This window comes from Danio rerio, chromosome 17 (genome assembly GCF_052040795.2).
Source record: "Danio rerio strain M-AB ecotype USA chromosome 17, GRCz13ab, whole genome shotgun sequence".
NCBI classification, from domain to species: domain Eukaryota; kingdom Metazoa; phylum Chordata; class Actinopteri; order Cypriniformes; family Danionidae; genus Danio; species Danio rerio.
Genome location: NC_141037.1, coordinates 22,013,674 through 22,037,209, shown reverse-complemented (window position 1 = coordinate 22,037,209; position 23,536 = coordinate 22,013,674). Strand labels below are relative to the sequence as shown.

Below are 23,536 nucleotides of genomic sequence, written 5' to 3'. Positions count from 1 at the left end.
GTTAGTTAAGACCACTGAATATAAAGTGGGACCAAAAAATCTTTCACTGAGCAGAGTTTTAATCCAAAGCTTTCATTATACTTTATACAATCCCATCAGAGTTATGGTTTTGTTCAAGGGCGCTGTGATAATAGACAGGAGTGGCAACTCGTGCCTCAGAATGAACCCAGATCGTATCTATTTGGATCCCAGCGCTCATGTTATTTAATACAGATGTTCTCTTTGACTAGATATATATGTGGGTGTGGATGGGTGTTGTTATTTTCCTCAACTTAATCCTCCAGGGAAAGAGTTTTGGGTGACAAGCTGGAAAAACTCATTAACTGAAAGACAGGAGGGAAAAACACATACACGCATAGTGTACATGAAATGCCGTTCTCTCTCAGAATTTTTCATTGTGCATGTGGAGCATAATTTGTTTACTGTAAGCATTACCCTCTGAACAAAGGCATTTCTTGGGTGTGCTTTTTAATCCATCATTTTATATTGTACAGGGTTTAAGTGACCGAACGAACAAGCACCCCCCCCCCCCCCCCCACACACACACACACACACACACACACAAGTGACACATACAAACATAGAAATTTACCACTTAATTTACCACTGGAGAAATACCATTCTGTGTCCATCCTAAATAGTTATGAGATATTTCATATTTTGATACATGACAATGACAGAGAGTTTAAATGTATTGTATCTGTACAATATCAGAGTTCTCTCAAATTTGTACCTGCCAATTTTTGGAACAGGTCAAATGCAGAAAAATCTAATCAAATCACTTTTATTGTTACATCATCAACAGCACGTGTGCTATGATGACTGAAAAGCTTAGGTGCTTGCTTCAGACTGTACAAAATACAGATGGTGCAAATAAAATGACAGTGCAAAATACAGACAGTGCAAAATACAGACTGTACAAAATACAGATGGTGCAAATAAAATGACAGTGCAAAATACAGACAGTGCAAATACAATAACGGTGCAAAATACAACAGCATACTCACAAAAAAACAGGACAACGTAAAATTGACAGTGATATGTACAATGAATAGGTGTCCACATAGTTGTAGGCAGTATTGTTTGTAGTGCATGCTACATATTGATGGTGTGCAGTGAGGGGTATGGAAGAGTTTGTCTGTGTGGGGTGTTTTAAGTGTTCATCAGCCTGATAGGCTAAGGGAAGAAGCTTTCCTTCAGCCGGCTAGTGCGTGACCGGATGCTGCGGAACCGTCTGCCTGAGGGTAGCAGAGGGAAAAGTCTATGGCTTGGGTGGCTGGAGTTTGAAGGTGTAGAAGCTTCTACACCTTCAAAACGATACATTTTCAGATTGGAATTGTAAGGTTTTATTAATTGAAGCAATAATTAAAACACCTGTTAACTTATTCGAGTAAACAATTCACAATAAAGTCACAATTTAATAAACATTGATGTAATTCCCTTATATATTCACTCATTCATTTTCCTTCAGCTTAATCCATTTATTCAACAGGGGTCACCACACCAGAATAAACCGCAAGCTTATCCAGCATATGTTTTACACAGAGGATGCCCTTCCAGCTGCAACCCAGTACTGGGAAACAACTATACACACTCATTCACACAAAAACACTACGGCCAATTTACTTTATTCAATTCACCTATAACACATGTCTTTGGACTGTGGGAGAAACCGAAGCCCTCAGAGGAAACCCATGCCAACATGGGGAGAACACACACAAAACTCCTTACAGAAATCCCAACTGACCGAGCCAGGACTCAAACCAGCGATTTTCTTGCTATGAGGCGACTGTGTTACCCATTGTGCCACCATGTTGCCTTTACTTGTATATGTATATATATAAAAAATATCAATATAATTATAAGTCATCTTCGTAGAAATGTGTATATATAAGTGATCTACTGTAGTGAACACCTACTGTACTTGAATACTTATTTCAACATTTTGAAGAATGTAAAAATGTATTGTTGCATAAATGTAAACATGGACTTGGCCTCTGAGATGATCCTGATTGGTCCTCTTCTCTGCATTCAAAGTGCTGATTGGTTTACAAACAAAACCTTACAGAACCAAATCTAAGTTTGACTATGTAGAACTGAAATGGTACACATACACTTACCGGCCACTTTATTAGGTGCACCTGTCCAACTGCTTGTTAATTTAAATTTCTAATCAGCAAATCACATGGCAGCAACTCAATGTATTTAGACGTGTAAATATGGTCAAGAAGACGATCTGCTGCTGTTCAAACCAAGCATCAGAATAGGGAAGAAAGGTGATTTAAGTGACTTTAGTTGTTAGTGCCTGACCATCTCTAGGGTTTACAGAGAATGGTCCGAAAAAGAGAAAATATCCAATGAGTGGCAGTTCTGTGTGCACAAATGCCTTGTTGATGCCAGAGGTCAGAGGACAATAGCCAGACTGGTTCCAGCTGATAGAAAGGCAACAGTAACTCAAATACCCACTCGTTATAACTGAGGTATGCAAAAGAGCATCTCTGAATGCACAACACGTCAAACCTTAAGGCAGATGGGCTACAGCAGCAGAAGACCACACCAGGTGCCACTCCTGTCAGCTAAGAACAGGAAACTGAGGCTACAATTTGCACAGGCTTGCTAAAATTGTACAATAGATGACTGGAAAACATTGCCTGGTCTGATGAGTCTCGATTTTTGCTGCGACTTTGAGATGCGGTCAGAATCTGGTGTCAACAACATGAAAGCATGGATCCATGCTGCCTTGTATCAACGCTTCAGGCTGGTGGTGGTAGTTTAATGATGTGGGGAATATTTCCCTGGCACACTTTGGACCCATTAGTGCCAACTGATTATCGTGTCAACACCAAAGCCTACCTGATTATTGCTGCTGACCGTGTCTATCCCTTTATGATCACAGTGTACCCATCTTCTGATGGATACTTCCAGCAGTATAACGCGTCATGTCATAAAGCATGAATCATCTCAGACTGGTTTTTTAAACATGACAATGAGTCAAATGATCTCTACAGTCACAAGATCTCAATCCAAAGAGCACCTGTGGGATGTGGTGGAACAGGAGATTCACATCATGTGAATGGATGTGCAGCTGACAAATCTGCAGCAACTGTGTGATGCTATCATGTCAGTATAGACCAAAATCTCAAAGGAATATTTCCAGTACCTTGTTGAATCTATGCCACAAAAGATTAAGACAGTTCTGAAGCAAATGGGGGTCCAAACCAGTACTAGTAAGGTGTACCTAATAAAGTGGCCGGTAAGTGTGATTCAAATAATCTGTCGCCGAAGAAGAAAATTTCCACCTAATAACTAGAACCTAATAAATCCAAGGTGACGCAATAGAGGTTTTCCCAGCAGAATCGGTCGAGTTAATTGACTAGCTAATGAGCTTAGAGTTCATGATGAGCTGTTAATCTTGTACTAGGATATAGAAGCACACACTATTATAGAAACCCATCTCTTCTTCCTTTTCCACTCTGTTTTTAATCAATCTCTAGATGAAAATGCATTGAGGTGATGTCCATAATATACCAACAAAGCCTCTTCTTTAGTTACCTTTGGAAAGTGAGTCTTTCCTTCCAGATTGTCTTGCCATCACACACACACACATTGATGGTGAACATGGTTCTGGGTTTAGTGAACTAAATATAGCCTCTCATTTGGAGAAGGAATTCCCCATGTGAGCACGTCTCAGAGATAACCCCATCCTATTCTTCCTAAAACTGTGTGTGTGTGTGTGTGTGTGTGTGCTGCATTGAAATTTTGCTGTGTGTCCTCTTATGTCAAACGCAGTGTCCCTGAATCAAACTGAGGCTGACAAAAGAAGACACATTCACGAGGCACTCACACACACACATATCGCGTTTTCTTCCCAAAAGCATGCTCGAAATATACTCGTGAGATAAGCAAACTCGTTCTGACTGAGAGACTGAGATCAGGAGGGAAAGTGGGAGGAAACTGGTGTCAGAATAATAGCCGTTATTTAGTGTTCTGTTCTGGATCTCTTGATGAGACACACAAGCTGTTTTCGGCTGGATCTTCAGCTGGGAAGTCTGGACTGCCAGTGTTTTGGGGTGTTTCATGCAACTTTGATCCTCTGTCGTGCTGGGATAGTAGACATGGACTTGTAGACTGAAGCCTTTATTATACTGGATGTGTTTGCGGAGACAAATGGATCTTATTAAAAATGGAGCTGGTATGAATTCTATTGATTTCAGTGATTTAGAAAGTTGAATGTCTTTTTGGTTGTTTGACTTTGTCTGTGCTGGCTTTGACCTTTGACCTTGTAATTGGGATAATCAGATGTTGTATGTTTCTCTTATTACTTGCAGTCGGACAGCAATGCCAGTTACCTGCGGGCAGCGAGGGCTGGGAACCTTGAGAAGGTCCTCGATTACTTGAAGACTGGTGTCGATATCAACATCTGTAATCAGGTATGGATCATTTCTGTTACATTTTAATAAGATATAAGGATATCTGTCTCATGACTGGAAGTGATGGTTGTAAATTGTGAAAGTGCTTCTATGCTGTTTTTATGCTGTCACTTTATGATGGTGATTATTTTGAATGAATACTATTGTTTGAAAGTGTGGAAGCAGCACTTTTTTATTTTTTTGTAATTTATTCATTAGTGATACAATAATGTCATTTAAAGCCACCATATACCACTTAAATTGGTCATGTTAGAAATTATCTAAATACTGGGGTTCGATCTTTAAATCCTTGGTCAAACTATTGCTCCGACTTTGATGATGGTGATATTTGAAATTATCACTTAAGACTATAACCTAAACAAATCCCAGTCTGATGCTATTTATTTTGTTTTCACTTAGCCAGAAGGCTAATTCTGCATAAATGGATGGACTCCTCCAACATTTAAACACTTTACTAAAGATGTCATGTATAACATAAATGAATTAGAAAAACACAGCTCTTACATGAAAGGGTCATAAGAGATTCTTTACTACTTGCCAACCTTTTATTACTTTTGTCTAGAACAGTTTTTCTCAACCACGTTGCTGGAGGACCACCAACATTGCATGTTTTAGATGTCTTCTTTATCTTTCACTCCCGCTACAGGTCTTTCAGTCTCTGCTAATGAGCTGATGATCTAAATCAGGTGTGTTTGGTTAAGGGGACATGGAAAATGTGCAGAGCTGGTGATCCCCAGGAACGGGGTTAAGAAACACTGTTCTAGAACACTCCTGCTAAAGAATTGTGCTGAATGTAATTTGTTTTTGTTTGACTGTTTGTTTGACTATTACATCGGGGTTTGTTTGATTGTCTGTTTTCTTTTAGTTTTGTTCTTTCATTAAATAAAAACATTGAAAATAAAAGTGACAGTAAAGACATTCTAATTATGCAGTTTTAAACGTGATTCTTTTGATTTTTGTTTTCATAAATCAATCCTGGAAATTATGTATCAGTTTGCACAAGAATGCTAAGCAGCATTATTTTAACAATGTTATTGATGATTAAGTTTCTGTGTGTAAGTGGTATGATTCTGTCCCTCATAACATTTTGCTTAAAGATCTCTTAAAGAGGTTACATTAACACTTATGGTAACAAAAAAAATTTTGGTAAATATTCTCACTATTAACTATTTGCTTATCAACTGCCTTTATTATTATATTTCCGTGTATAAGTGATATAATCCTGTCCTTCATAACATTTTGCTTAAAGGTCACTAAAAGTGGTTTAAGCTAACACTTACAGTAACAGAAAATATTATGTAAATATTCTCACTAACTATTGCCTTATTACTTGGCCCACACGGAATCTTCGCGTGCACAATTCCGCAGATTTCCACAGATTTTTAGCCCATCATTGATTCTGTTTATTTCCTTGTGTAAATGTGTGTAAATTTATATTTATTCAGTTTTTTAATTAATTTCACTAATATTATTGACTGATATGAAAATATTTATATGATTCATTTACTGTACAGTTTGTAAAGTAATTTTTTCTGTCGTTTAGTAGATAGATTTTATGAGAGACTTGCTTTGTTTACCAAATAAAGTGAATGTAATTGCATTTGCATTTGCATTATTAACATTAAATAAAAGTTAAAAAGGTGTTATTTTTACTTCATATATAAAGTTTGAGGTTATAGTACTCCCAAAATTTTATTTAGCATAGGTCTGCAGATTTTTAACTAAATTCTCAGCAGATAATGTCTGCAGATTTCGTTTGGCTCTACTTATTACCTGCCATTATTATAATGACATTGGCTGTTTATTAATTCCTATAAAGTACCTATTCTGCATGCTTTATTCCACATTCCTTATCAAGGCTAATACCTAAACCTAACTACTACCCTAAAAACTAATAATAATCAACAAACTAGGAGTTTATTGAGGCAAAAGTCATAGTCAATGGTTTATTAATAGCAATAATTGTAACTTAGAATAAAGTATAACAGACAAAATAAATAATCCTTCACACTATGTTTTGTTTTACACTTGCTCCAAAATTAATTTGAATCAATTTGATCTCCTGACCTTCATCAGGCATTTAATTGTTTAAAAATGGCACCTCTTTCTAAAAGAAACCTTTACATTTAGATCAAATTCTGCTCTGCAGTGATTTGCAGCAGTTTACACTGTACATATGATATGTGGGTATATAATTGCATGTTATTTATATTGATCTGTTTCTGGTATCCTGTCCTACCTGGAATTTATATCCTTCCTGTCAATGAACAAATCTTATGTTGTATGTTTCAGAATGGGTTGAATGCATTGCATCTGGCTTCCAAAGAGGGGCATGTGGAGGTGGTGGCGGAGCTACTAAAACTGGGTGCCAATGTAGATGCAGCAACCAAGGTCAGTTTGACACACACATGCATTAGGATTGGTGGTTACATTGACTCAAATCCAATTAAATCACTTTTATTGTCACATCATCAGCAGCACGTGTGCAATGATGAGTAAAAAGATTAGGTGCTGGCTCCAGGTAGTGCAAAATACAATGACATGCTCCAAAACAATATACTATTAACAGTTATCGCCCGTTTCCACTGAGAGGTACAGTCTGGTGCAGTACGGTTTGCTACATTTCTATGGTCGTTTCCACTGTCAAATAGCAAACCGTACCGTACCACTTTTTGGGTACCATTTCGAAAAGGGTACCTAGCACAACAAAAGGGTGCCAATAGGTGGAACAATATGTGCAACTGAACACTATTGAATATCATTGAATATTGAATACTTTTAAATACAATCTGTGCAAAAGACAATAAATATGTAAAAAAAAAAACACACACACACACACACACACACATTGCACACACATGTGTGCACAAATAGAGAAATAGCATTCAGGATATAGATTCAATATAGATTCACTCCACAGTTTCACTCCATAAGCATAATGTATTTCATACAAACTGGCCCACCCCATCCCTACCTCTAAACCCACCCCTCACCTACCGCACCTATAGCAAAAGAATGCCATTAAGTATGATTTTAAAGCATTTTGAGTTACAAGGACATCAAGCATGTGCTCATAAACCACTGTAATAGAGGGCAACTATGTCATACCCATGTCATTGTACAAAAAACTGTCCTTGTAAACCACCAACACACACGCACACACACACACACACACAGAGCTTAAGGAGATGTTTGTATCTGTGTCTGATATCACATGATGTCCTCTGCTCCTGTGAGCACGTTCACACCGGGTATAAAAAGCCTCCAGTGCTCCACAGGAATGAAGTGTGTGTGTGTGTGTGTGTGTGTGTGTGGAGGTAAATTACAGGCCAGCGGAAACAACATCTCTTTGGCAAAGGGGACTGAATGGTGGTGGGCACAAAAGCCCCGTTGGATGGGGTGACACAGACAGGTGGTGGAGAGATTAATGGAGAGATGCCACTCATTCTCTATTGCTCTTGTTTCTCCATCTCCTCTAATCCAGAAAGGAAACACGGCACTGCACATCGCCTCTCTGGCGGGACAGACGGAAGTGGTGAGAGAGCTAGTGACCAATGGGGCAAACGTCAATGCACAGAGCCAGGTACGCACTTCAGCATTTAATATCCACATAAACACATGATCACTGAGACGGGTCGTCCAGCTTTTCTGCAGGGCAGCACAAGTGCACACTCAGTCTGTTGCTATTTTAGATGACCAGCCAATAAACACACACACACACACACACACACACACACACACACACACACACACACACACACACACACACACACACACACACACACACACACACACACACACAGACACACACACACACACACACACAGACACACAGACACACACACAGACACAGACACACACACACACACACACACACACAGACACACACAGACACAGACACACACACACACACACACACACACACGCACGCACACACACACACACACACACACACACACACACACACACACACACACACACACACACACAGACACACACAGCTTAGAACTTGAGCTCAGTGAGTTATGAAGGCCATCTACATTACAGAGGTGCCAGTAATTAAGTATTTCCTAAACTGAACCCAACACAGTACACTGAGATGTAAACACTAGTAAAAGGACATATTTTACTCTTTTGCATCATTTTATTGTACATTTTTCTGTGGCATATTAGCCAAAACTGGATTTATATTACTTTTTCCCCTTTTTTGTGTATTGATATTTGCTACTGTAGTTTTAAAGTTGGCATAAACCTAATTTTTATTTCAAAATGCATGTTTTTCATCTAATTGTAAATTATTTGCATTTTAATACATTTAAGTTTTGTAATATTTAATCAAAATCTCATTATGGGGGCTTGAGAATGGCAACACACTGTTATACTTTATAAACTTCTTTTTCTTCTTCTTCTTCTTCTTCTTCTTCTTCTTCTTCTTCTTCTGCCAAACACTGAAGACCCTTCATCTTCTTTGCCACACCCTAGCAATCACTTACTAGCAACTGTCCCATAGACTTCTATTGTAAAAAACTGCCATTGACTTAACATTGGACATATAGCAACAACATACTGTACCAATTCATACTAACAACATACTACTCATACTAAAAACGTACTAGCAAACATACTAATTATAACATGCTAATTCATACAGTAAACATACTAGCAACATTCTAATTAATCCTGCAGTCATTTAAATTGTTTAAACCTGCACCTCTTTCTTCAAAATGATCTGCAAGCTTGCATTCGGATCCTCCTCTATTCATTTAATATGCTATGGATATAATCAAGACCTCACCCAAAATATTCTACATCTTTATTTACTTGGATTAAAACAGAAATTGAATCTTGAAAATTCTCAAATAAAGATGTGTTGCTACATCTGTGAATGTAAGGCTAACCTACAGTTATTTGGACTGTTTAGTATGGTTTACTATGGTTTTATGTTATATATATATATATATATATATATATATATATATATATATATATATATATATATATATATATATATATATATATATATATATATATATATATATAAATGTACCCAGAAAGATGATATTAAAGGGTTTGTTGGTTTATGCCAAAATCATTTACTCACCCTCAAGAAATCAACTTGCTAGATTCAGTGAGGTTTTATCTTACACGCCACGCCACACAGCACATTTAACTTCAAAGTTGATGCATAGATAAAACTATTCTTCATGTAGTCAGAGTCTATTCAGTAGTCATTCATTAAACCGCTGAATTTGTGTGGATTCCAGTTTTTATTTCGTTTGGGGTTAATTGACTTTCAGTGGAGGGACACAAATGTCAGATCTCATTAAAATATCTTAATTTTGAATACTTTCAGAGATGAAGGAAAGCCTCGTGTGAAATTGGAAAGTAGAATATTAAGATGATGATGAAACTAGGAAATTTTAAGGTGTTGGCCAATTATTATTTTTTTTATTAAACAAACTAAATTGTTTATTTTTATACTGTTTGTTTTTTTTATATTCAAAAAATATATATATCTATATTTTTTACTCCTATGTTTTTTTGTATTCTATGGTTTTGAAAACTTATCTGTTTTTTTTTTCAGTCATTGATTGACCAATTGTAAACTGATGTACACTTATTCATTGATTCATTATTTTCTTTTTGGCGTAGTCCCTAAATTATTCTGGGGTCAGATCTTATCCAGCATATGTTTTATGCAGTGTATGCCCTTCCAGCTACAGCCAATCACTGGGAAACATCCATACTCACTCAATCACACACATACACTGCAAACAATTTAGCTTACCCAATTCACCTATAGCGCACGTCTTTGGATTGGGACCTTTTTGCTGTGAGGCAATCGTGCTACCCACTGCGCCAATGTGACGCCCTTGATGTACACTGCTAAAAATAATGTAATCAAGTCCTAAATCAAGAATCAGGATCTTTTGGAATAAGAATCAATATTCAGCCCTAGATATTAGATTTTTGAACTAACATTTTAATGTGGTCATTGTGACATTATGTAAATGTGACTTTAAAGACCATGTCTTTTTTTTTAAGGTTGTTTCAGTAAAAATAATTCAGGGTTAATCTTCTGACGGTGTTTGTGTATGAGATAGATGGTTTAACTGTGATGCATATAATTCGATTAGCATTAGAAAATACATATTTGCACATAAAATCTGCAAACTGGTTTGTACTTTAAGTGCTATGACAGACTAGAGAAACGCTGATGATGAAGGAGTCTGTGTGTGTCCTCTCATGATGCCCCATCATCACAAAGCATCACTCACTCTTCACCTGCTCTGTCAGCATCTCTGTGTTGCCATGGTAACAGGGTCACCAAGGTTACGGCGAGTGGGTGGGATGTGATCTGTGGCCTCCAGGGAAATTTACTCATTTCACAAGTATTAACAATGATGGCAACCAGCCTAGTTACCACTGCAATTTCCTGCTTATAAATAAATTAAAACTAAACTTTTCATTTCTGATTGATTTTTGTGCTGAGAGGATGTTAGCAATATGGAAGCCCGTTTCCACCACTGAATAATTTTTTTTTAAATGTTATTGTGACTTTTTTCTCAGACTTAAAACTTTTTTTCTCAGAGTTGCACGTTTATGCAGATTTATATTGCAATTGTGACTTTATAACTCACAGTTGCCACTTTTTGTCTCAAAATTGGACTTTACAATTTAGACTTCGAAACCTCTCATAATTGAAAGTTTATGTCTCACACTTCTGACTTCTGAGTTCACATCTCACAATTCACTGAAAAAAAACTCTGAATTCTGGAAAAGGTTGCATTAACATTTTTTATTTTGTATTCATTGGCCGAAACAGGCTTTTTGTCATGCTTTCACTCTATAAAGAGACACACTGAATCGCAGCATTTATCAAAACACAAATTTATTTACAATATTAACACTCACAACAGGACCTGGAACAGGAAACATCAAAGGCTGGACAGGGAGCATGGCAATGTAATACCAGACGCTTGACTGAAAAAAACACAGGACATGATTACACAAATCACACACGGGGGTGACACAGCAGGTGGAAACAGAACAAATGAATCACATGACATAGAGCACATGGAACACAACACAGACACCTGACACTTGTATACACAAAACACTGAATTTAGTGAATTTTGATGGCTTTGAAAATGTTATGATTGTTCACAATTAGATATTGTATATTATAGGGCATGTGATGTTGATACATTCTGCTGTGGGTAGTCTGTTTTGGGAATGATTGTCATTTTAAGGCCATTTCTTACACTTAAAGGCTGCAATATGGATTTTTTATTGCGATGCCGTAGGAGAGAATTTAGAATTTCGGTTCCCAGAGTTTTAAAAAAAAACTAATATTTTCCTAGTGCGAAGAATATTGTAACCTGACGAACCATTCTTCAACAATAAATTGTCCAATGGTAAGGCTTACAGGATTTTTAAAGATTCATCATCAAATGGCAAAAAAGAAGCATTTTTTATGTAAATACAGTACATGGGATCTTAAAAATAATTTTGTAGATATCTCCTAACACTAAAACTATCTTTCCCTCTTGTGATTTTTTTTCTTCTTCTTTCTTAGATTTCCTAAATGATCTTTTACAGAGCAAGGAAATTTGGCCTTCCCAATAAGACACGCTTCCCAGAACGCTGCAGCCAAGATTCTAACCAGAACCAGAAAATCAGAGCACATCATACCTGTCCTCAAGTCTTTACATTGACTCCAAGATATATTCAGAATAGCTGTTAAATTATCATTACTTGTCTATGAATCACTAAATGGCCTAGGACCTCAATACATTAAAGATATGCTCACTGAATACAAACTTAACTGATCATTCAGATCTTTACGATCATATAAACTAGAAAATTCCAAGGGTTCAGTCAAAGCAGGGTGAATCCACCTTCAGATACTTCTTCCCCTTCTGCTGGAATCAGCTTCCAGAAATTATCAGATGTGCTCCACATTTAAATCAAAACTGAAAACACATCTGTTTAGCTGTGCCTTTACTGAATGTGCACTGTGCTACGTCCGACAGCTCGCACTATTGTGTCTTTCTTTTCTTTTTCATTCTTTTATTACTTTTTTAACAGATTTTAATCACTTTTATTACTTGGTTTTATTTTCTTATACTTGTCTCTTGTATTCCTGTTTATGTAAAGCACTTTGAATTGTTACTGTGTACGAAATTTGCTATATGAATGAACTTGCCTTGCCTTATTTCGACTAGAATTAAAGCAGTTTTTAATTTTTTAAAAAACTATTTAAAGTTGAATATTATTAGCCCCCTTAAGCAGTATTTTTTTTTTCGATTATCTTTAGACAATGACTTGTCTTGTACTGCATACATTAATTAAATTTTACTTTAAGCTGAATATCTTGAAAAATGTCTAGTGAAATGTTATGTACTGTCATAATGGCAAAGGTAAACAAATTCAGCTATTAGAAATGAGTTATTAAAACTATTATGTTTCGAAATGTGTTGAAAAAATCTTCTCTTCTGACTTCAACAGTGTGTTTTTGTATAGTAGTACACTAAGAAACTATTCAAATGTATATAAATAATACATTTTTGTTTAATGTTTGTTTCAGAATGGCTTTACCCCATTATACATGGCCGCACAGGAAAACCATTTAGATGTGGTGCGCTTCCTGCTAGAGAACAACTCAAGCCAGAGCATTGCCACAGAGGTTTGTGTGTGTGTGTGTGCGCGTGTTTGTGTGTCTGGAGAGTGGTTTATTGATTACTGAGCTGAGCTGAAGTGACCTTGAGCAGTTCACAGATAAGTGCTTTCTCAGTCCACCTTCCTACATCTCTTTTTCTTGCTGTACATATAATATTAGGTTTGGGATTGGTACGCTTTTTAAAAAAATGCTCATATTATATTCTCATATTATATGCTTGATGAGCGTATTATATGCTCATCAAGGCTTAATTTAGTTTATCAAAAATACAATAAAGCAGTTAAATTTTGAGCTATCACTGCTATTTAAAATCTACAGTTGGCATTCACAAAGCAATGTAGAGAAGTGGAACTCGGTTACAGCAGTAGTGTTACGGTGCTACTGTAAATAAACTTTTATCCATGGATTTTTTATTTTTTATTTGTATTAAGCAGATTAAGGCTGCTTTCACTCTTAGTGGTTTTGATTTGATTAAATGAAATGGGATTGCTCTGTTAGTGTGGTTCATTTGAACAAGTAGTTCATCAAACAAGTGGACCTGAGACCCCTGAAAAGAAAAGCTTTAATTTGCTTGGTGAACTCCAGTGCACTTTGACAGAAATATAAATGCCGCACAGATCAAATATATCTAAACAAACTAACAAATATCAAAACAGGACATGCTGTAACAAGATCTGACCATAAAAAGGACAGAATGCTGAAGCACAATGATTTTGCCTCTTTATTATGGCGATGTTGCCCTTTACAGGCAACAAAAACACGTTCAGAAAGTTTAATCACCAAATATATATCATAAACTGTGTTGTCTTTTTTTGTTTGTTTTTGTATTATTAAGTTCAGACATAAAATGACAGTATGAATGCTAAGCCAGGAACAAATGTATGATTATTATTCATTTTTTGGTCTAGACCATGCAAAACAAGCCGATAATGAGTCTAAAACTGCAAATAATAGTGGTAAAACTAACCATTCATAATCAAATAATCACAGCTATGAAAATTGCATATAGTTGCAAATAGTAGCATGATTATTAGAACGTAATTAGACTGTTGGTGCACATGTAAACGTCTATAAACACTCAAAAAATGACTTGTTTAAATGACTTATTAAAATAAGTTAAAACAACACAATCGTTAAGGTTTTTTGGGAATAATTTAATTGTTTTATGTTCTTAAATTAGTAAAAACTGTTAAGTAAACTTAATTTGTGTTGAAAGTTGTGTGGAACATTTTACTGTGAATGTTACTGTAAATGTACTGTAATTCTTTCCTGTTTTTTGGATCTATTTATTACATGCGTAAGTGTTTAAACAAAATCTTGCTGACTCCAATGTTGAACGTATGCATTGTCAAATAGTACAATAATATTATGTTAATCGATGTATATGAATCTGTCCTGTTTCCCTTTCTCACTTTAGGATGGCTTTACACCGTTAGCAGTAGCGCTACAGCAGGGTCACGATCAGGTGGTTTCTCTGTTGTTAGAGAATGACACAAAAGGTAAAGTCCGTCTGCCTGCGCTCCACATCGCTGCCCGTAAAGATGACACCAAATCCGCAGCTCTGCTTCTTCAGAATGACCACAATGCAGATGTCGAGTCCAAGGTCTGTCACATTTTATTATTTATATCCCAGAATTCTTTCCAAATGAGCAAATATACACTATTAGAAGCCCTCCAGTGAAATTTGTATTCTTTTTTTAACTATTTCCAAAGTGATGTTTAACACCACAAGGATATTTTCAAAGTAGTTTCTGTAATATTGATTCACCAACACTTTAGTTTTTCCAAATATTTAATGGCTTGTAAGATATCTAGATTGCTTGGATTCAGGTCAGCTATTTTTGAAGATTCACTACATCTCTTGAACTTCACTATTCACTTTTTCTTCTGTTCTTTTTTCAATGCCATTTCCATCATTAATTGTTTGTGCATCAGTTATCAAAAGTTATGCCCAAGTTTAAAGTGAGTTTGCCTGATATTATATTGATTAATATTGAAAAAATACAGGAGGGTCGTTAACTAGCGTAATCTCGCTACTACTCCATGCCCATAAGTTTGATAACACTTAAGTTTAGGTCACAATTCATGTTATAACAAATCAGCAACTAGCACTAGCTTAATAAAGTAGTAATTAGCTGTTTGTTAATAGTTAATAGTAAGGTAGTGGTTGGGTTTAGATTTTGGGTAGGATTAGGGATGCAGAATAAGATCATACTTTATAACTGCTAATGAACAGTTAATATCTTAATAATAGGCAGTTAATGTTGCAGGGCCAGACAGAATCTGTGGACATTTATTGCTATTTCTGTGGAGAATTATGTAAAATATCTGCAGATTTATGCTGAATGGTTTTGGAAGTATCATAACTAAAAACTTAATATATGAAATAAAAAATACTACCTTTTTAACTTGTATTTAATGTTTACAATGCAAATCCAATTAGATCCACTTATTTGGTAAACAAAGCAAGTCTCTTATATAACTCTACCTAACTTTTATATCCACTAAAAGACAAAAAATATTACTTTACATACTTTATTGCAAATAAATCATATAAACATTTTCATCTCAGTCAATAAAAATACTGAAATTCAAAAACTTAATAAATAAATTTACAAACATTTACATGAGTAAATAAATCATTTATTTACTTAATCATGGGCTAAAAATCTGCGGATTTCTGCACGGGTAGATTCTGTGTGGGCCTGGTGATGACTGAGCCAGTAGTTAACATTAATTGTGACCTAAACTAAAGTGTTACAATTTATTCTTTTGGAGAAAGTCTAATTTTATTCATTTATGCTGGAATAAAAGCACTTTTGTATATTTTTTTCTATCTATATTAAGGTTGATATTTTTAGCCCCCATTAGAAATGTTCTTTTTTAATTGGCTACAGAACAAACCTCTCTTATGCAGTAACTTGTCTAATTAACCTAACTTATCTTGCAAAATAACTAGTAAAATATTTTATTTTGTCATTAGGCAGAAAAAACAAAATAAAGTAGTTATTAGGAATTAATTATTAAAGTAATTATGGTTAAAAATGTGTTTAAAAAACAGCACTTTGGAAATATATTTAAAAATTAAAGCTGCAAGCAGCAATGATAGGGACCTCGCACCCGGGCTCACTTCTGCCCGGTGGCCTCAGGATGACAGAGAACAGTGAACAATAACAATTTAAGCCGATATATATAAAAAACCTGAGAAATCCACAGATTTATGCCAAACTTCCCCCTGTCAGCAGGTGGCGCTATGACTGTGACTCAAGATTGGTATGTAGATGTCTTCAGGAGAGGACTTTTATCCACCATGTTAAGTTTCACGCTGATCGGACATTGTGTGGTTGAGTTATTAGCCAAAATTCCTTCCGTCACTAGGTGGCGCTATGACTAACTAATATTGGCATGTATATGTGTTCAGGAGAGGACTTTTATCAACCATGTGGAGTTTCAGGCAGATAAGACATTGTGTGGTTGAGTTATAAGGACTTCCTGTTCCATGGCGAAGCGTTGAGGTTTGTCATGCCACAACGGACACGCCTTTCTGCGAAGACTCTAGATTTTCACAATATATCATCGCTAGAGCTTTCAGATGACACCACCCAAATTTGGTGCTGATACTATAAAATTTGTGAGAGAAGTTCGTGACAGTGTAAAACATGTAATTTCCTGCGGCCAGCAGGTGGCGCTATAACTTTTCCTGGATTTCGGCATTTTAAAGTGTTCAGGTCAGGACTCTTATCAAACGTGTGTATTTTGAGCCAGGTAGGATTAAGCATGCCTGAGTTATAACGACTTCCTGTTTTGTGGCGAATCGTCAAAGTTTGCGAGGCCGCCACAGACACGCCCATCGACAAAACCTCTAAAGCTTCGCAATTTAACATCGCCAAGGCCTTTAGATGACAAAACCCAATTTTGGTGTCGATCGGATAAAATCCCTAGGAGGAGTTCGTTAAGATACAAAGCCTGGAAATGGCAAAAATGCCACTTATTTGCCGCAGGAAGTTAAAAATATCCGACTTCCTGTTGGGATTGAGATATGGCTCCAAGAGACTTTTTTGTATGTTTTGGCGTGTTTGAGGTGTGTGCCAATTTTCGCTCATGTGCGTGATTCGTAGATCAGGGGCTCGTCCGTTTAATTTTTCTAGGTGGCGCTGTCGAGTCATTTTGCCACGCCCACTTCAATATTGTTATGTGGATGTGTTCAAGAGATGACGTTTATCAACCATGTGAAGTTTCAGGCTGATCAGACTTTGTGTGGTTGAGTTATAAGGACTTCCTGTTCCTTGGCGAAGCGTTGAGGTTTGTCATGCCGCCACGGACACGCCCCTCTGCAAAAACTCTAGATCTTTACAATATATCACCGATAGAGCTTTCAGATGACGCCACTCAATTTTGGTGCTGATACGAAAAAATTTGTGGGAGGAGTTTGTTACAGTGTAAAACATGTAATTTCCTGTGGCCAGCAGGTGGCGCTATAACTATATCTGGATATTGATCATGTAAACGTGTTCAGGTCTGGACTCTTATTAAACATGTGAATTTTGAGGCAGATCGGATAATGCATGCCTGAGTTATAATGACTTCCGGTTTTGTGGCGAATCGTCAAAGTTTGCGAGGCCGCCACGGACACGCCCATCGACGAAAACTCTAAAGCTTCGCAATTTAACATCGCCAAGGCCTTTAGATGACAAAACCCAATTTTGGTGTTGATCGGATAAAATCCCTAGGAGGAGTTCGTTAAGAGACAACGCCTGGAAATGGCAAAAATGCCACTTATTTGCAGCAGGAAGTTAAAAATATCCAACTTCCTGTTAGGTTTGAGATATGGCTCCAAGAGACTTTTTTGTATGTTTTGGCGTGTTTGAGGTGTGTGCCAATTTTCGTGCATGTGCGTGATTCGTAGCTCGGGGGCTCATCCGTTTAATTTTTCTAGGTGGCGCTGTCGAGTCATTTTGCCACGCCCACTTCAATATTGTTATGTGGATGTGTTCAAGAGATGACATTTATCAACCATGTGAAGTTTCAGGCAGATCGGACATTGTGTGGTTGAGTTATAAGGACTTCCTGTTCCATGGCGAAGCGTTGAGGTTTGTCATACCGCCACGGACACGCCCCTCTGCGAAAACTCTAGATCTTCACAATATAATATCGCTAGAGCTTTCAGATAACACTACCCAATTTTGGTGCTGATACGAAAAAATTTGTGGGAGGAGTTTATTACTCCGTAAATCATGTCATTTCCTGTGGCCAGCAGGTGGCGCTATAACTGTATCTGGATATTGGCATGTAAACGTGTTCAGGTCAGGATTCTTATCAAACGTGTGAATTTTGAGGCAGATCGGATAATGCATGCCTGAGTTATAACGACTTCCTGTTTTGTGGCGAATCGTCAAAGTTTGGGAGGCCGCCACGGACACACCCATCGACGAAAACTCTAAAGCTTCGCAATTTAACATCGCCAAGGCCTTTAGATGACAAAACCCAATTTTGGTGTCGATCGGATAAAATCCCTAGGAGGAGTTTGTTAAAATACAACGCCTGGAAATGGTAAAAACGCCACTTTTTCGCCGCAGGAAGTTAAAAATATCCGACTTCCTGTTGGGTTTGAGATATGGCTCCAAGAGACTTTTTCGTATGGTTTGGCATGTTTGAGGTGTGTGCCAATTTTCATGCATGTGCGCGATTTGTGTATCGGGGGCTCGTCCGTTTAATTTTTCTAGGTGGCGCTGTCGAGTCATTTTGCCACGCCCACTTCCGAGACCCATATCAACCTGCTATTTACACCGCGTTTGGTGTGTGTGCAAATTTTCATGAGTTTTCGGGCATGTTTAGACCCTCAAAAGTGCCCCGATAGGGGGCGGAATAATAATAATAATAATAATAATAATAAAAAACGGAGCAATTCCAATAGGGCCTACGCACCGTTTCGGTGCTCGGTCCCTAATAATTCCCATGAGGGCAAATAATTTTGCCTTTAACTATTTTTCTCTAATGCACATGATTACCTTCTTTTGCATATTTTATCATGTAATCAAGAGCAGTTGATCATAATCTCTCTGTATTTTACTTTTAAATGTAATTGATGTGTTATTTATTCTCTAACACACTCACCCACCTGTCTTAAGATACATGTCCTTTGTTTCTTGGTTTTGGTTTGTCTGTCAGTGTTTACTAACTGGCCATTTTCTCCTCTGCTCGCGTCTCAACATAGATGATGGTCAATAGAACAACAGAGGTATAACCACAATAAGCATTAAGCTGCTGAACCCTCGTCTCCACCCTCTGCTTTGCTTAGAACACCCCCTAGTGTTTCTCCACCCTTGTTGTCCATCTCTATCTTTGTATGATTTCCTGTTTTCTCTTCTCTTATTGGCTCTGGGGATGGAGGAATGAGAGACCATGCTTTGGGTGGAGGGCTGAAGCATGCTTTAATTTCTGCAGCTATAGGCCGGGGTTCCGCATATTTATCAACATGTTGCTTTCTGATAGGTTTAAAAGAGTCATGTTGGTATTGTTTTGGTTTGGATGCTGGGAATGGTGAATGTAAGCTTTTTAGTTAAAGAGTTAAAAATGATCTAGGCTAGACTTTATATAAATCTAAAATTATATTTACTATTACTAAAATGGGCTATATGCACAACTAGTGTTTTTCAGCTAATGATTAACTTCCGGTGAAAGGTTTATGTAACTAATTTCAATTTCATAAGGTTCCTATTACAGCATTGATGTTGTAATGTAATTTAAATATGATCACTCAAATAGACTTAAGCATTTGGTTGTTGAAGCATAAAACGAGACGAAAAGCAATCGCCGTCATAAGCAGCAAGCTATCGCAAAAATTCCATTAAAAATCCTGGTGTAAAATTAATTTTCATATTTTCAAGACATCACGCGAAAAAATATAATTTAATGCAGTGCTTCCTGTTTGGTCTGATACCCACTTTATATTGTATCTCATCCAGTCAGTGATGATTGCGGTTTTGTTTTAAAGAAATCAGATCTTAAACGCAGCGATTTTGTATGGGAAGAAAATTTACCGGAAGCCCTGAGGCTGGCTGACTGAAATTTAAAGTCTGTGTGCCTGTACCCCATTTAAAGAAGTTAAAGGTATATTTGACTAAAAAATGAAAATGCTAAATATAATGTAGGCTATAAACCTGTTTAAATTTTTCCTTATAATAAGCAGAAAAGAAGATATTTTGAAGAATGTTGGAAACCAGTTTAACAGAATTAATTTTTAGTTTTGAGTGAACTATCCCTTTCAAACGGAAAGTTTTGTATCACTAAATAGAGAAAACTTTTATAACGGAAATCAGGATTAAGGACGATTTAATTAAATTTATATAACAGGATGCAGGCCTAAATATAGTTTGTTTTTTTATTATAAATAGCAATAAAGTTGTTCTTTTACTGTAGATGCTCTATAAACTACAAAATTGGTACAAAAAAAATCTGGATTAACGTTCATCTTTCTTGAAAAAGTGCACAAAACCACGCACATCACTTTAAATGGGTGAACAGAAAGAAGAACAAAATTACATATTTAATAAGGAAGCAACACCAAAGCTCCAAAAATGCCAATTTATTAAATTAAAAAGACTGATACAAGGCGTGTAACAGACAGTCTGATGAAGAGCCGATGTGCTCGAAAGGTTAGACGCCTTGTTTTGGTGTTGCCGCCTTTTTGATTATATAATTTTTTACCAATCTTCTTTGCCAATCATAAATTGATGAAAGTAGTAGCTAGAAAATCATTTCAAATGAGTAGGCATTGCAAAAATTAATACTGCATGTCAAGCAGCTGCCTTTACAGCTTTTAGCATAAAATATAGTATAAAATTTTTTTTATATAATATAATATAATATAATATAATATGATATAATATAATATAATATAATATAATATAATATAATATAATATAATATAATATAATATATGTAACCAAACAATTAGTTTTAGTCACATCTCTTTTAAATCGAGAGCAATTTTGTAAACTATTTAAAATTCGTCCTAAAAAAGTCATTACATTGCTGTATTTTGCGATTAAAAAATCTGAATGTTTATGAAAGCCCATCTGGCCTTTTGCAGATTGATTTGAATTTGAGTGTTATATTATGCAAAGGTCACTTCCCTGCACATCCTGCTGTAGAAGTGAGAAAACTGTGCGTTTTAAGTTTGACCTTTTGAACAACTTTTATTACTAACTGGAAGTAGCATGTTGTTCTTTTGAGCTTCAGAGCCATGCGAGACATTATTCATTTGGTTTGGCTGTGAAACAGGAACCCGGCTGGCCAGCTACAGAGAAGAGATGTCTATTAGCCTAGTCTTTTGTATCCGTAGGGCCTGTGCATGAGCCTTCAGACAAAAACCTCCCTCAGATTCAGCCGGAAATCCTTCAGTTTAGGACTGTTGCAATGTTGCCAAAATAATCTGCATATGTGCATGGTCAGGTTTGTCCACACGGCAGTTTGGCTGTGTAAATTACAGTTCACAGTTCTGCATGAAAGAGAACATCGGCAAATTGCAAACTAACAAATCCCATTCCTAATGTGCTCATCCCAGAAATACTGTCTGCAGGAGCAGGTTTTTCTGAGTGAATTGAAATTTGAATGAGTTTTCCCCATAGTTGACGGCATGCGTTTGTCTACTCTAGAGTTAGTCGTGCAGATATCATAGTGTGTTAGTGTGCAACTGGAAATGTTGAAACCCCTGCTGTTTTTCCATTCACGCCTGTGGCTAATAATTGCAATAATTCCCCTCAAAATGGGTGGAGCCCCTTTCTTTTGGAGCTGAGAGAGCAAACAGAGGCGGGGAAGGGCTATGCTGAGCACCACCTGCTTTGTGTCGGATTATTGGCTAATTGAGATGGAAATCTCCATGACTGGAAGGCTTGCAGGACACCTCCATCTCGCTATGAATAGCTCCGTCTCATATTCTTATATGAGAGTTCTTATATTACATTAAGGCTTGATGATTGGATGCTGTGCTACACACATTATGCTTGACTCTGTCTCAGTTTCTAAAGTGTTTAATGCAGGTTAATAAATAGCTCAGTCTTGTCACATGTAATGGGGGATATAATAATAATTTTGCACTTCCTAGTGTTCAGTCATTTCAGACATGGAGAGCATTGAAGTGGATCGCAGATTTGTATAATTTCTATTTGCTTCAAGCTCCATATTGTAAGAAATACCATTCAAAAGAAGAAAATCGACTGAAGGCATGAACAAATGGCTAATTTTGTGCACTTGCCATCTATATACAGTACCTGTTGTAATATATCTGTCACCAAAAACGTGAATGCTTAGAAACCACTAAAAGTGAATGTTTTCAAATGAAATTCCTCATTAATTTTATTGATGATGCATACAATATACAGGCAAGTAAATTAACCCATATTATAAATGCATTTAAAGGGACAATTCACACAAAAATGAAAATTCTGCCATCATTTACTCACCCTTTACTTGTTTCAAACTTTTATGGGTTTCTTCTGTTGAAAACAATGAAGATATTTAGAAAAATGTTGGAAACCTTTGACTTCCCAATGTTTTGTTTTTTTCCTACTAAAGAAGTCAATAGTTACAGGTTTTCAGCTTTCTTAAAAATATCTTATTTTCTGTTTAACAGAGCAAAGAATCTCATAAATGTTTGAAACCACCAGTTGAGGGTTAGAATAAATAGTATGTACATTTTTATTTTTGTGTGAACTATCCCTTTAATTCGTGAACACATTCTTAAATTTTGTAGGAATAACCTAAGACTGCAATTTTGCATATTGCATTCATATTTGGAGAAAATCATTTCAGCTTTGCTATAGTTTGTGGATCTAAGACAAACATAGCTTTTTTTTTAAGCATCAAATCCATTAAATTGTAAAGTTTTCATTTTTTGTTCTGAAATTTGTTGATGTATATGTGAATGTATTTGTGTATGTATGTATTTATTTATATAAAGTCATTTAAAAAATGTTCCTCTTTCTTTTAAACGACTAGGTTTTACCCATTAAAAAATGCAACAATTTAAATATATTAAAATTTAGTTTGATTGCTTTTGTGTATTTTAATTAGTACAGGTCAGAAAAGTATTTTTGATTTATGCATAAATGAATCCGTTAGACTAAATGACGATAAAAATATTGTCTCACTTATATTTTGACAATATTTTCACAAATTTTATTTTAATTATAAGAACTTTTATTTGCATTGTAAATAAAATAACTTTAAATCTGGTTTGATGCAGACACTAAAATGGGACTTCTCATCTTTGACCCTGGCATTCTCTTTGAGATGTACACTGAATTTGATGTTAATACTTAGTGTAAGCCTTTTAAAAATTACATCATGTGAAAACAATGAATTAAACAGAGAACAGTTCTTAGTAGTAAGAAGATTTTACACATTCATTTCTCAAATCATT

At 36.2% G+C, this 23,536-nt stretch overlaps 2 protein-coding genes across 43 annotated transcripts in view; one reads left to right on the top strand and one right to left on the bottom strand.

Annotated features, from left to right (window-relative positions):
• LOC141378555 (uncharacterized) overlaps positions 1 to 23,536 on the bottom strand; it is an 876,076-nt gene that overhangs the window by 654,923 nt on the left and 197,617 nt on the right. The window lies entirely within an intron of this gene.
• ank3a (ankyrin 3a) overlaps positions 1 to 23,536 on the top strand; it is a 190,343-nt gene that overhangs the window by 81,171 nt on the left and 85,636 nt on the right. For 41 of the 42 annotated variants that reach the window (NM_001443167.1, NM_001443169.1, NM_001443168.1 and 38 more), the window contains 5 exons: positions 4,329 to 4,430; positions 6,723 to 6,821; positions 7,915 to 8,013; positions 13,021 to 13,119; positions 14,531 to 14,716. In NM_001443167.1, coding sequence (NP_001430096.1) covers positions 4,329 to 4,430; positions 6,723 to 6,821; positions 7,915 to 8,013; positions 13,021 to 13,119; positions 14,531 to 14,716 — 585 coding nt within the window. Of the gene's footprint in view, positions 1 to 3,787; positions 4,193 to 4,328; positions 4,431 to 6,722; positions 6,822 to 7,914; positions 8,014 to 13,020; positions 13,120 to 14,530; positions 14,717 to 23,536 lie in introns of those variants that run through there. The other variant, NM_001443170.1, reaches the window with a different exon arrangement.